The 12,967-nt window shown below is 41.2% G+C and overlaps 1 protein-coding gene across 10 annotated transcripts in view; it reads right to left on the reverse strand.

The window, feature by feature from the left end:
• esrrga (estrogen-related receptor gamma a) overlaps positions 1–12,967 on the reverse strand; it is an 87,052-nt gene that overhangs the window by 55,963 nt on the left and 18,122 nt on the right. For 3 of the 10 annotated variants that reach the window (XM_037247444.1, XM_037247442.1, XM_037247440.1), the window contains exon 1: positions 2,227–2,587. The exons of 5 other annotated variants lie outside the window; for them this stretch is intronic. In XM_037247444.1, coding sequence (XP_037103339.1) covers positions 2,227–2,282 — 56 coding nt within the window. In that variant the 5' untranslated portion in view covers positions 2,283–2,587. Of the gene's footprint in view, positions 1–2,222; positions 2,589–12,967 lie in introns of those variants that run through there. 2 more of the 10 variants (XM_037247443.1, XM_037247449.1) reach the window with 2 other exon arrangements.

Genomic DNA, 12,967 nt, shown 5'->3' on the forward strand with positions numbered 1-12,967 from the left:
TGAGAATTTGTTGAAAATAGAAATACAGGTATAGGAGGAAGAGAATGCATGACAGTTGGAGATTTTTGTTGAATTGAGTACAATCGTTTTTTTTTATTTTTATTTAAAAGGAGCAAATGCAGTTCATGTGCATCATTTTAAGCATTTTGGGCGTTTGAATACATCATCATTAAATCTTGAATCTTACTAATTTTAAAGATTCTACATAGCTGTGTAATGGCTGCTTATGAAGTAAAAACGTGTATATATATATTATAAAATGTTAAAAATGACAATTTATAAATTTGGGTGTAATATTTAGGAAAACGTACATTGGGAAAAACTCCCCACGATTCTGATTTTATTATTTCATATTATTCTGTTTACACCTTGTGTAGAAAAGTGAATTTACGCTCTCCCTGTTTACATTTGTATAGCAAATCCCACACAAAGAACAAAATCAAATAATTCGAATGCCAGTCCTGAGAGAAAATCATTGTGATGGAGCTCATTTGACTTTGCGTTAGTCGCCTTCACGATGTGCATGCACGGCCGCCGTGACGATTCTTTTTCATTTCGCTCGCCGAGGAAAATTTGATACTGAAGAAAATATACTTTAATGATATGCTAATGTTATGTATATGATGGTGTGTGTGTGTGAGTGTGTATGGGGGGGTTGCGGGTAGGGGGGTAATTATGTTAATAGCTTAAGCGGCACTTGTTGTTGATGTTATTATTGTTATGATTATTATCGGTATCATCATCAGGATTCTTAAGACTTTAATTAGTGTTAGAAAGCAGCGCCTGAGAGCACAGCAGGGGAGCCGAATAAGGAGAAGAGAGGAAAGCTTTGCTCAAATTGTCGCAGTGGACTTTTCAAAGAGCTCAGTCTTTCGATACATGTCTTGTTTTACATGACACGTTTGTTCGCAAATGTCACATGGCTGCTTATTTGCACAATTCCATTCAATTGAGCATCGGGCCGATGATGACGGAAAGTGCTGAAACTTCAATTTGACTGTGTGCGCTTCGCAAACCGGTTGCACTGGTTTGCATCTGACAAATCAGCATGTGTGTGTGTGTGTGTGTGTGTGTGTGTTTGTGCGTGTGTGTGCGTGCGTGTGTAGTGTGTATTTTAATGCAATGCGAGTGTCTTGTCTTTTGTGCCAAGATAGAAATGATCTTAAGATTTTTTGTCAGTTTTTAAATCTTCTATTAAAGAGTGGAAATTGCAGTGATTGGGGCAAATGATTTAACTGTATGCCTTTCATGATCAAAGTGTGGAAAATTTTGGGGAAAGAATTCAAAAATGGGTTGTGAAAATTGAACATATCCTTGCTCTGTTTTGAAGAAAACAAGTCAGTCAAATCATGATTAAATTCTACATTTTAATTAAATCTGAAGGGGAAAATGCAAATCGCTAAATTCAAATTGGCCTCCGACTGGATTTTTTTCCCCCTTTCCACTTATACACATGCAACTTCTGATTTCAAACGCATTCTTTGCTTCTGTCTAAATAACTTGAACCTTTTTTTTCCCCTGACAAAGCTTTGACACACATGAATAAAACCGAAATGCACGATTTTGCCCTTCTATTCTCTCATGTGATAAAATCCTGGCCTGGGAAAAATGTGTGCCTTGCAAATGTTGATGCAAACACAACTGTCACTTCACGCGTCCCTCTCATCACTCCAGTTCAACCCGCAACACATTCAGACTGCTTTTGCATGGAAAGTACAGAAAAGAATATATTCTATACATTTCCATCTGCTTTTCATGCAACAAACACACTCACGCAAAATGAGCAACTTGATTGACTTCAATTCATGTGTGTGCGTGTAATTCCTGCAAGAGGGCCACACGCTGAGTCGGCCGTCTGTAATGCGACCTCCTCGGGCATTTAAGAGCACACTTCCCCTCTTTTCATCTTACGGCCCTTGTCCTGCCGTCTCGGAGTGTGAGACGTGTAACCTCAGCGCCCCGCTACCTTGTTCATGCTCTGCTTGGATGAACACGCTTAAAACATGCACACACATGCATGCAGATGGAGCTGGGTAAGACTTCAGGGAAAATATGTCAAACTTGGAATGTGTGTTCTAAAGTGTGTCCTCTACACACACACACACACACACACACACTGCATGCAGAAACAACCTTCACAGCAACATTTCAAACACTGACAACCAACGCAAGACAATGTCAGGTACGGCGATGAGCCAATTAAAACAAAAGGTAAAATTTACCTACTCTTGTTCAGAGTGCATTAAAAAACACTCGGAGAGCGGACGTCCTACCAAATCCATCGGCGAAAGCGGCTCATTGTCATGTCAACCTCCTCCAGAGAAAAAAAGGGGGGGGTTGCGAAATTGATGTTGAAAAGTTTCAAAGTGTGTCCTCCTCTTCTTCTGTCTCCAGTCTCGGTCCTTGCCTCCACTTGGAGGGAGCGACACTATTTGAGCGCCGCCTGCACTGATCTGCTCTGCGTGCGTGTGGATGAGAGTGAGTGAGCGAGCAAGCGTGCGTGTGTGCGGTGAGTGGGGGGCTACAGGCGCTCACACACAGTCAGCCAGCCAGGCGGGCAGTTGGGACGGAAAGCTGTGCCGCTGTCCTAATCAACGACTTAAAGCCCCAAATGTGGCTCATGAATATTAAGCAGCGGGTTTGCATATGCGCTCCCTCAAGGCTGCCGCTCCGGCCGTCATTGGTGGACCCTCGGCCAATGACTGCGGGGAGGGGCGGAGACGGGGATGGAGGGAGGGGCGGGGGCTGAGCCAGGGAGGGAAGGAGGGAGGAGAGCAGGTGGAGAGAGGGAGGGACCGGACAAAGAGGGATGCGGGGAAAGAGAGATGAGCAAGAGACAGGTGAGAAGGAAGATTTAAGGCAAGACAGCTCTTTATTTTGCCTTTCTGTCTCTTCATTATCGCCCGACACGGGACGCGGTGATGTACGGGAGCGTGTTAACGAGAACATGTATTTTGGGAGACAACCACAAATGAGATTGAAAATGTGAGATGATGGAAATTTTGAGGCCCTAAAATTCTTTGCTGTTGTATCTTTTTTTGCACAGCTCCCTGCCATTCTCCACATTTCCATATTTCAAGACAATTTGGATTGTTGGAAGTGGAACTCCCGCGTCCTCAGAAAAGGAAGTGGGCATAAGGAGACTTTTTCCACCACAAGGGGAAACAAATATCCAGGAGACTCAATTTCCAATGTTTCTTCCTAAAAATCAGACATTTATGCTCTGCTCCAGAAAGGGGAGGGAGGGGGGGAGCAGCAGAATGGAGATGGGGAGGAACGGGGGGATGCAAAGATGAAAGAAAGTGCTTGTGATTAGCAGCTTTGCAGCAGCGTTGATAATAAAATATTTCCTGAAACCAATCTTTGCTTTGATGTCAATGCGTGTGCACGCGTGTGCATAGCTCGATATTACTCGGGTGCGGAAACTGAAATATGGAGTCAAATGTTGCACACGTTTGTAAGTTGTACTTCTTGTTGTTGTAGTGAAGGTAGTTCAGGGGAAAATGAGTGTATATTGTTAGCATATTTGTCATTTTTAACACACTAAACTTTGTAAAAAAAATATATGACTGTACTATATTTTCAAAAATATAATCAGGTTGTTTTGGGAATTTCTGGATGGATGCTTCTATTGCTGTGCACACCGGGAAGCATCTTTTGCTTCAATGATGTCATCGTTTAGCGTTTTTAAGCAACATCTTAACTTTACCATTAATGACTCACTCTTCCTGACAAAAATGCTCCCGATTTTCAGAATGTAAGGAAATCTTTTGTGACCAACCAATTTCAAGCCACACTGGGCATTGTGAAATGGATTTAGGTCTGGGCTCTGTCTGAGACATTCCACAGCTGTAACATTCTTCCGACAATATTTCATTGATATGATCTCAATGACATGCTCAAAGACAAATGAACATCTTCATTTTTGTCCTTTACGGATGTATTTATTTTTAATTCACTTGCACAACTGATCGTCTGTCAACATACATGCAGACAGACATGATACTAATCTCTACTCGTTCATTGCTGACAACTGATGATGATCGCATTCGCATCTGGGGGAATTCTCACTTCCCAACACCAATCTTGACAAAACAAAGAGCCGCATGTTTCCTAAACACACACTCAGATGCGTTGCCTGCCGCTCGCACAGAGGCGCACGCAGTCAGACACACACACATTTGCTCTGAGGTTCATGTACACAAGCACACACTCGCACACACACAAACACACACACAGTTATGATGTATCCAGGGACTTATAAGCATCGACAAAGATGAGTGTGAATCAATGCTGCCGTCACTACTGGGCAAACAAATGCTTTACCAAAAACCTCTGTCTGTTAAACACACACACACACACACACATGCACACACACGTTCTGTGCTGAAAACACAATACAAAAAAAAGGGCCAATAAGTAAATTATTTTACTTATTCAGGTTCATGATAACTAGAAATCACAAACTTTAACTACTTCAACAACGACATTTTGCATATCCTGGATTTGTACAAACATAGAATCTGAATGCAAATTTCTTAAAGTAGACAAGTTACCTTATCAAAATTAATCTTTTGTTCAATCCTTCGGCAATTAAAAAAAATATTGGTTCTTTTAAACAACCTGGACTCATTGTGTCTTTTCCCCCTTGCTGCTCTATCCTCTCAGTGACCCCCCTCCCCATCTTCACCTTTACTCCCCCCCACCCCGGACTATTGATTGTCTCTCAGTCAATGTGCATGTTGACAGTGACCCCTTTAGGCCACTTCTCTCTCTCCCTGGACAAAAATGGCATGTCTCTTAAACACAAGCCTACAACAATTTAAAGACCCCGAAAAAAACAACAAGGAAATAAATACATGGTGTGTTTGTGTACTGTACATGTTTTGATTTATGCAAAACTGAACGAAATCCATACAGATAAAAACCAAAATTCTAAATTGTATGAAAAAATAGTCATCTGAATTGTTATGTCTGCTATGAATTATTGAGTTGACAAAAAAAAAGACCACACTCTCTCAGTCTTCTGCTGTTGGTGTGTGTGCGCGCATGTGTGTTTCTGTGCTTGCGTGTGCAGAAGAATTATCCCTTGCAAGTCATAGTGTCATCAATCACACCACTCAATAGGCCACAGAAAGTTCACAGGGGTGCGATCGGGTCAGAATAGTATTGTAGAAATTCAAGGAGCTGCTCACTTAAGTGCCTGACCACAGGCCGCACATTGATAAATGTCTGGCACTCATATAAACAACATTACATCTTCATGACGGCTTGGTTTACAATACGTATAACACAAAATTAAAGCAAAGCCAAAGGAGGGAGGGGGAGGAAGGTGAGGGGGGAGAAGGGCTGTAATTTGCTTCTGGCCAACAGAGGGAGCTCTGGATTATGGCCACTTAACAGACAGGGACTGCAATTGCATCCTGAATAAGGAAAGGTAGGACAGCACATTCAAATTCTATTGAGTGGCAGTAATATTACAGAATGGTGAAGATTAAATTAAGTGTTTCCAGCTTTGTTTTGAATGTGGATGGCGTTGCAAGTCAAAGGTCTGAGACCAATTTGGTTTCATCATGCTGGGCATGCTTTTTGTGAAAGTCAGGTTGTGGCAATGACTTTAAAGAAAGTTGGTCTGAAAACTGAGAAGTGTCCTCTCTTATTCTTGATATATTCATATGATTCTGTCAATAAACAGTTGTTTATTGTTGCTTTGAACTTGCAGTTTGAGGGAGTCTTTTATATTTCAGCATTGATTTAAAGCAGTGGTTCTCAAACTTGTCTCAGTAAATGTTGGCCCAGGTGCTCAACAAAAACAAAGAGCGGTTTTTAGTCCTAAGAATAAAAACTGAACATAAATTATGATTCAATTACAATGGATTACATACAAGTTACATGAAACTCTTGCCTTAATAAATGTTTGAAAACAAACACAAGATGAAGCCACTGTAACATTATGCACAAATTTAACATTTAATTCAATGATTCAATGATTTTGCCAATCATTGATTCAAAGTACGTGGGTGGGATAAAACATTTTTTTTTTTTAGATGTCACAACAGCATAGCAATATTCTGACACCTCCATATTGCGTGCCACATTCTTTTGTTCAGCGGGCAAAACTACACAATTCCAGCTCACGTCCATCAGCAGCGCAGCAAGGAAACAGTGGCACATACACCCATCCCGACTGCCTTCATTTCAAGTGAATGGCTCCATAAAATCAAATACGTTTTTTCTCATTTACTGGCCAGTATCCATGCTGGACATAGAATGTTTCGGCCTGACACCAATTCTTAGATATATGTCTCTCCTAACATGGACTCAAGACAGCAGACAAGACATTTTCCACATCACATCCAGCAAAACACATTCACCCACTTGAGGTCAACTGTGCTCTAACTGCTGTCGGTGATCAGATTGTATCGAGTTGTGACCTCATCCCAAGTGGACGTTGTTGATAGATGTCAAAGGTACAGAGTTCATTTTGTATGGTCTCTAAATGCATGTGTGTCCAATCAGACATACAAATATGAAGGTGCATCTCATCGTACAAACATGGTGAACGGTTGACAAATTAATATTTTGAATATCAATTGCCTGACATTTGAGCCTTTGTTTTCTAATGCAGTAAAAATGTTTTTCAAAGTACTCCAACTGTTTGGAACGGTATTGTTCCATCCATCCATCCATCCATCCATCCATCCATCCATCCGTCCGTCCGTCCGTCCGTCCGTCCGTCCATCCCTCCATCCATCCATCTGCAAAAAATTCATTGTCACCATAGGCAAGCTAACAAAACTAGCAATTATGTTGCAGTGATTATAAACCGAAAAAAAATCTTATAGGTTTGTTTTATTTTGTTGTTGTTGACATATGCAGAGTATTACAGCACGTCAGGCACTTATTCTTTATCATTGGAGAGAAATGACTAATGTTTCAGTCAAAATCGCACAGTGCACTAGGCCCGTTCCTTATACAAAGGTTTGTATTCAATAGTTCTGTGTCATTTATTGTCCTGATTTTGTGTTGTACACACTAGTGAAACGTAGTTAAATTGTAATTGCAGTAGTCTAACGGTAACACACACATGCGGGTAAAGAGCAGTTTGCAAGACACACAGAACATAAACACACTCCACTTCATCTGTTTTAGTGTCTAATGACATGTGTGAGTAATTACTTTTGAGCCAATATGTGTGTGCGTGGGTGTTGGAGTGCATGCGGTGCAAATGCTCATGTCTTCATGTGGGCTTTTGTCTATGTGTTTGCCGCCAATGAGCGGGTTTAATGGCGTGTGTGGAAATAATCACTTAATGGTCACAGCGCTCCGACTATTGAACGCATGTTTAGCGCTGTGATGATTTTACTGTAAAATAACTTGTAAGATATCGTTATAAGCGGAAAAGTAGGGAGGAAAAAATAGAATCAATTGAAATTATTAAAGAGGAAAACAAGCAGAAAGCTCTCGTTTATCTCATCTGTAATTCTCCACAATAACCCCTCCTTTCAATGTTGCTCTCTAGAGCGTCAGCCTGTGAATTTATCGTTGGCCCAATGATTGCTTCTTGGGCCATGATGGCTGTAAATTGCTTTGCCATTTGGTAAATGCTGGCAGTTAGAAGGTATACAAGTAATTATTTCCGCCTGTGCTGATTGAGACATAATTCCAAGACGAGGCAGTGGGGAAAAAAAATATGACAGTATTTCGAAACAACTATGTTTTAATTTCCCAGCATTCCTAATTAGAATCTGTAACAACACGGCGGGTTTTTATACGATTTCCTGCAATGAGGGCAGAAATAATTAAAATGTCAAGAGGAAATAAATATGTATAAACAAGGTGTAATTTTTATAGTGCACTGCACCTTGTCAGCGTGTGACTTTTTGAGAAGAAAAACAATGTGTGGGCAAACAATGCAGGGACATAGAGGACATGTTTTCAGCACACACACATCAGAGTCAATACGCAAACCTCATTCTGTGATCATTTATATTAAAACAAAATATGCTCACAGATCGTTTCATCAGAAACCTGGTCAGCTCTATTCAAGCAACATTTTAGAGAAACACAATTAAGAATGTCAGATGTGATTTCTTCATTCGTTTTGTTCTCAGGTTTTTCATATAATAATAAAGAAAGTTAAAATGCAACTTTGGCAGAGATTGGATTAACGTGACACATGTGCCAATCTCAATCAAGACTCAAGAAAGTCCCAAGTCCTTTTGTCATGGCTAAGTCATTCAATCCAATTGGCGTTATAAATGTTATTCAACTTATACAACTCTGCTCTTCAGAGAGGCCAAAGATGGTCAAATAATGACACCGTTGGCTGATTTATATCCAAACTGTATGCATCCAAAACACTGCAACCCCTGATCTGTTAACAAGACACTGTGTGCCAACTTGTTGCAGGACAGCAACACAGACTACATCATCATTTAATGAGCTCCATCTCCAAATGAATAACAGAAGTGAGCATTTCAAAAGAGAAAGCTGGAAGTCCTGCTGCCATTCCCGGCGCGTTAGGAACGTCCGGCGGAAAAGAGGCAAGACGCTCACACTGATGGGGAGCACTGATGGAGATGCATTCGAACTGGGCTTACTCAATTACAATCTGACAACAGCTTGTAGCCCAGCTTCGCCCGAGTTCACACACAAACACACACACACACACACTTAAATGAATGGCGTAACACAGCAGATATCGCAGACTTCATCAAGCCTTCAATGAAAGAGGTATCAGAGACAAAGTGTTTGAGCGTTACCTGGTAATTCCATTTACGAGGAAGCATTTTGCTGACATTTTTATCTAGCATGGAAAGCAATAAATTGGGGCTGCAAATTGCTTTTTAAAAAAAAAATGTTTGGCCACCATAAAAGCAAACGGCTCGTATGTGCAGGAAATAGCGTTTTTGTATAATAAAAGCATTTTTGTGTGTGTTTTTCTAAAGATTATTCTGAGAATAAAATTAAGACATTTTAAAAAATATAAGTCAGCTAAGATAAACCGTTTTTTTTTTCCTCCCCAAAAAATAGTATTTGAAAAGCCTTGGATATAAATACTACACACAAATAAAATGACCGCAGGCTAAAAACACAAATTTGAGCAATCGACATGTTTTTACTCCCAAAAAGGTCAACGGTGTGCTCAAATGCAAACAATTCTCTTTTAATATTAATACGATTTGCCGAAGGCTAACGCACTTCTGAGGGTGTACACGTTTATTAGATTCCTGGGAGAAGCATGCCGTAGGGATAGAAGAAAAATTCAAGATTCCGTAACGATACGTTGGAAGCTGACAAGTGTACAGGCATGCTGATAGAAGAGGTCCCTATAAGCCATTTGCACATATCTGTTACATTAGGTTAATGACGAACACATTCGACTTGCATTGCACGGAATTTGACCTCTGCAATTAACCCATCGCAGCAGTGGAGAAAGCAAGTACCCGCCATTAGTAGGCAGTTTTACAACACTACGACTGAGCTATTAGGGCAGCGAGGTGCCTTGCTCAAGGACACCTCATTCATTATCAAGGGCATTTATTTTTACAAAGTATTTCATGGAATATGTCTTAATTCTTGTTGGTGATTTAAAAATATAAAATGTCATCAAATCGCAAATAATTCATGGTCTAGTCTGCCTTTGGCCATTTGACTGCTGAGATGAACTGGGTAAGCGACCGGAAATGGTTGAATGGATGGGGAGGTGTCATTTGACATCACTCATTTGGCTGATGGCAACCATTTTTGTAATGTGTGTTAGCACCACATAGAGGCCTGGGGTGGAACAGTCACGTTCTTTGTAAATAAGCATTACTGCACAGCCAAGTGTATGCGAAAACGATAACATTCTTGATACAACATTTATCTTTGCTGCCTTGCTTATTTATTTGTGTGTGTTTTCAGTCTTGTGTTTTAAGAGGAAGGAGGTAAAAAGAAAAAGAATGGAGCACTTCTAGCATTTCTAAGACATTCCCAAGACTGATGGTGTGTGTGTGTGTGTATTGTCCCTTCACATTTCCACACCTCCATCACCTTTCCTCTAATCAGGAGTTCAAATCAATGACATTGTCCAAAACAATAATTGCCACTCCTTAAACTGCTTCTCTGGCAACATGCTTTCACCAAGAAACCTTTGGGCAGCAGAAATGTGCCTCCCAGCCTGTGCCGGCATTTGTGCGCGCGTGAGGAGGATTAAAGAAGTATTTTCTCATTACGAGGGTGTCTGAATGTGAAGAAAGCGCTTCTCACATTGTTTTACAGCATCCCGGAAGCTCAAAGCTCAGCACCAAGGAGCTGAATGCCCAGCAGGCCCACGTAGAGGCCTGAGGGGTCACAAAGGGTTCATGAGCATCCATGTCATTTATCAAGCCACTTTGGAAAAAAAATGGCTCCTAATGAGCAACGCTTGCACAAAAAAATGTAACCACTTTGTCATTTTATTTGTTTAGATTTACAATTCCAATAAAATAATTTGCTTTAGATTGATCAGTGTGACCAGCACACTGAAATAAATGAACATTCCAGACTATTCAAATGTATTGAGGTCCAAAAAAAAAACAAAAAACAACACAAAGGGAGTTTAAAAGTGATCTGGGGAACGAGAGAATGTGCAAGACGGTGACCGAAGAAACAAGCGAGAGAGCTGAAAAGAGAGATGGAAATGGAGATGGAAGGAGAGATGTCTGCTTTAACAAGGTGCTGAGCACGACAAGCCCTCGGGAGTGCACGCTCCCTTACCCTCTAAGATTAGACATCTCTCTCGCTCTCTCTGCTGTGGCCACGCTGGGGGAGGGTGGGGGCGGGGGGACACTATCACAGGGGGACACCTCGGGACCCTCTCTTGCTCCCCTCGTGCAAACTTCTTCATCCTCCTTTTTATACAAATACGAGTAAGGCTCGTCATTATAATCAGGTTATTTTGATAAGTTGTGTTGCATGCTAACAAAGTTGTTTGTCCTGTTTCATTTTGTCCACCCCCTTTCTCTCTTTCTCGGCTGAAGTTGTTTGACACCTCTCTCCCACCTGAGCATCTCAATGTGTCAGGACAAATTAGCTGAGACTCACATCTGTCTCGCTCCCTCCGTCTGCTCGCCACTCAAGCGCAGAGAGTGCCAGGCAGTGAAAGGAGGGGGAGAAAAGATTGATAATGTGTGTATAGGGGGGGGACAATACGCATCAGAGGAGACACCGGGATGGCTGAGGAAAAGTAGAAGGAATTAAGTTAGAGGAGAGGGGGACACGAACGTGTGCATTTAAATTTAAATAACGTATGATGGGGGAAAGGGAATGGAAAAAAAAGGTTTATAATTGCGTAGGGTATTATAGTATACTATTTAAAAGTGTTTTTGTGTGTTCATAGCAAACAGTCGAAAGCAAAACAATAAAAATTGTATGAGTCTGTCTCTGGATTATCATTAAACAATTATTACTTGTACAGTTAATGTATTTCTAAAAATATTATTAACTGTTACACAGGCGAAAAAAAGGTAAAAAATGTATGATCAAACTCCATTAAACTTTGGAATAGTGTGTGTGTGTGTGTGCAAGATTGTGTCAAAGCCTCGCCTTACAAAAAAGCAAGACGCAAGTTGAAATTCCGCTAAGCTAAGTTGTTTTTTTTAAACATCATTATCAGTGTTCAGCATTATGGCATCCAAAATCAATCGTACCGGCAGTGTGCCACTTCTATGAGAATACAATATAATTTATGTTAGCCAATAACGGCGAGCTTTTTTTTCTGAAGCACAATAACACTTGAATACTAGCAGTAGATATTACGCCATTTGAAAACTTTGACATGCACTCTCACATATTCACATCTATCACACGCACACACACACACACACACACACACACACACACACACACACACACACACAAAGGCCTATAGCAATGCGACAAAGAGATCAGAGAAACGGGCAGAAAATAATAGAATCTTCATCCCAAGTAATCCATATTCATTCTTCTCATCCCTCCTTCGCTGCACGTCACACTCCCTCTATCCGACATTCAAATGAGTTGTCTTTTCTCCCTTGTTAGACACACACGCACACACAAAAACACACTAACACCCACTTGCCACGTCTCTCGCGCGCACGCTGACGCACACACGCGCTCCTTCTTGGATACTTTCTGCCCCGTTGCACCCCTGATAGCAAATTGAGCGCCTGCCGTCTCTCTCTTTTCTCTCACTCAACCATCTCTGGTGACTCCTCTCATCTTCCCAACATCTTCACCCTCCACCACTGCCATCTTTCTTCGCCATCCATCCGGCCCTCTATCCGTCCATCTGTCTGTCCATCATTCTTCATCCGTTTCCTCTCTGGTAATCTGTCGCGATCCTATTAGTGGAAGATGGAGGTGTGATCATGGTTTCTGTGCGCTAACAGGGAGCGTGCTGCCATGGATGACAAATATGGCACATGCGCGACGCACATACACACACACACATATACACTCACATGCAGCCATGCAGGGAGAGACCACTTGGTAGATTTCATCACCGCTCGTAATTATGATCCTGTCAAGTCCACAACGTGGCAATCCATAACAAGACTCCCGCGTGCACACATACACACGCATATTTTGTTACATCGCCTTGCTCATATACTTAAATAGTAAATATAAAAAAAAAAAAACTCTTGACAATGTCAAAAAGTCACATACAAAGCACCAGTTGTAAATAGTAAGAGACGATGCAGTTTACATTAACTCACGTTGGTCATATTAGTGTGTGTATTATTTGCTATAAAAGTTTCGATGGCATATTTCATGAACTTTGAACTCAATATATGCCGTAGAAGTCCATACACGTGTTTATGTACATGCACATGTACGTGCGTTTGAACCAATGTGTGTGCTCCCTTCCATCTCAGTCCCCAGTGTTGACACTTCATGTGTCAAGGGAACCTATTAGAGACCCTCACAATGTTATCCCACACCTGACCTCCACCCTCATGGG

This window comes from Syngnathus acus, chromosome 3 (genome assembly GCF_901709675.1).
Source record: "Syngnathus acus chromosome 3, fSynAcu1.2, whole genome shotgun sequence".
In the NCBI taxonomy this organism is placed as follows: domain Eukaryota; kingdom Metazoa; phylum Chordata; class Actinopteri; order Syngnathiformes; family Syngnathidae; genus Syngnathus; species Syngnathus acus.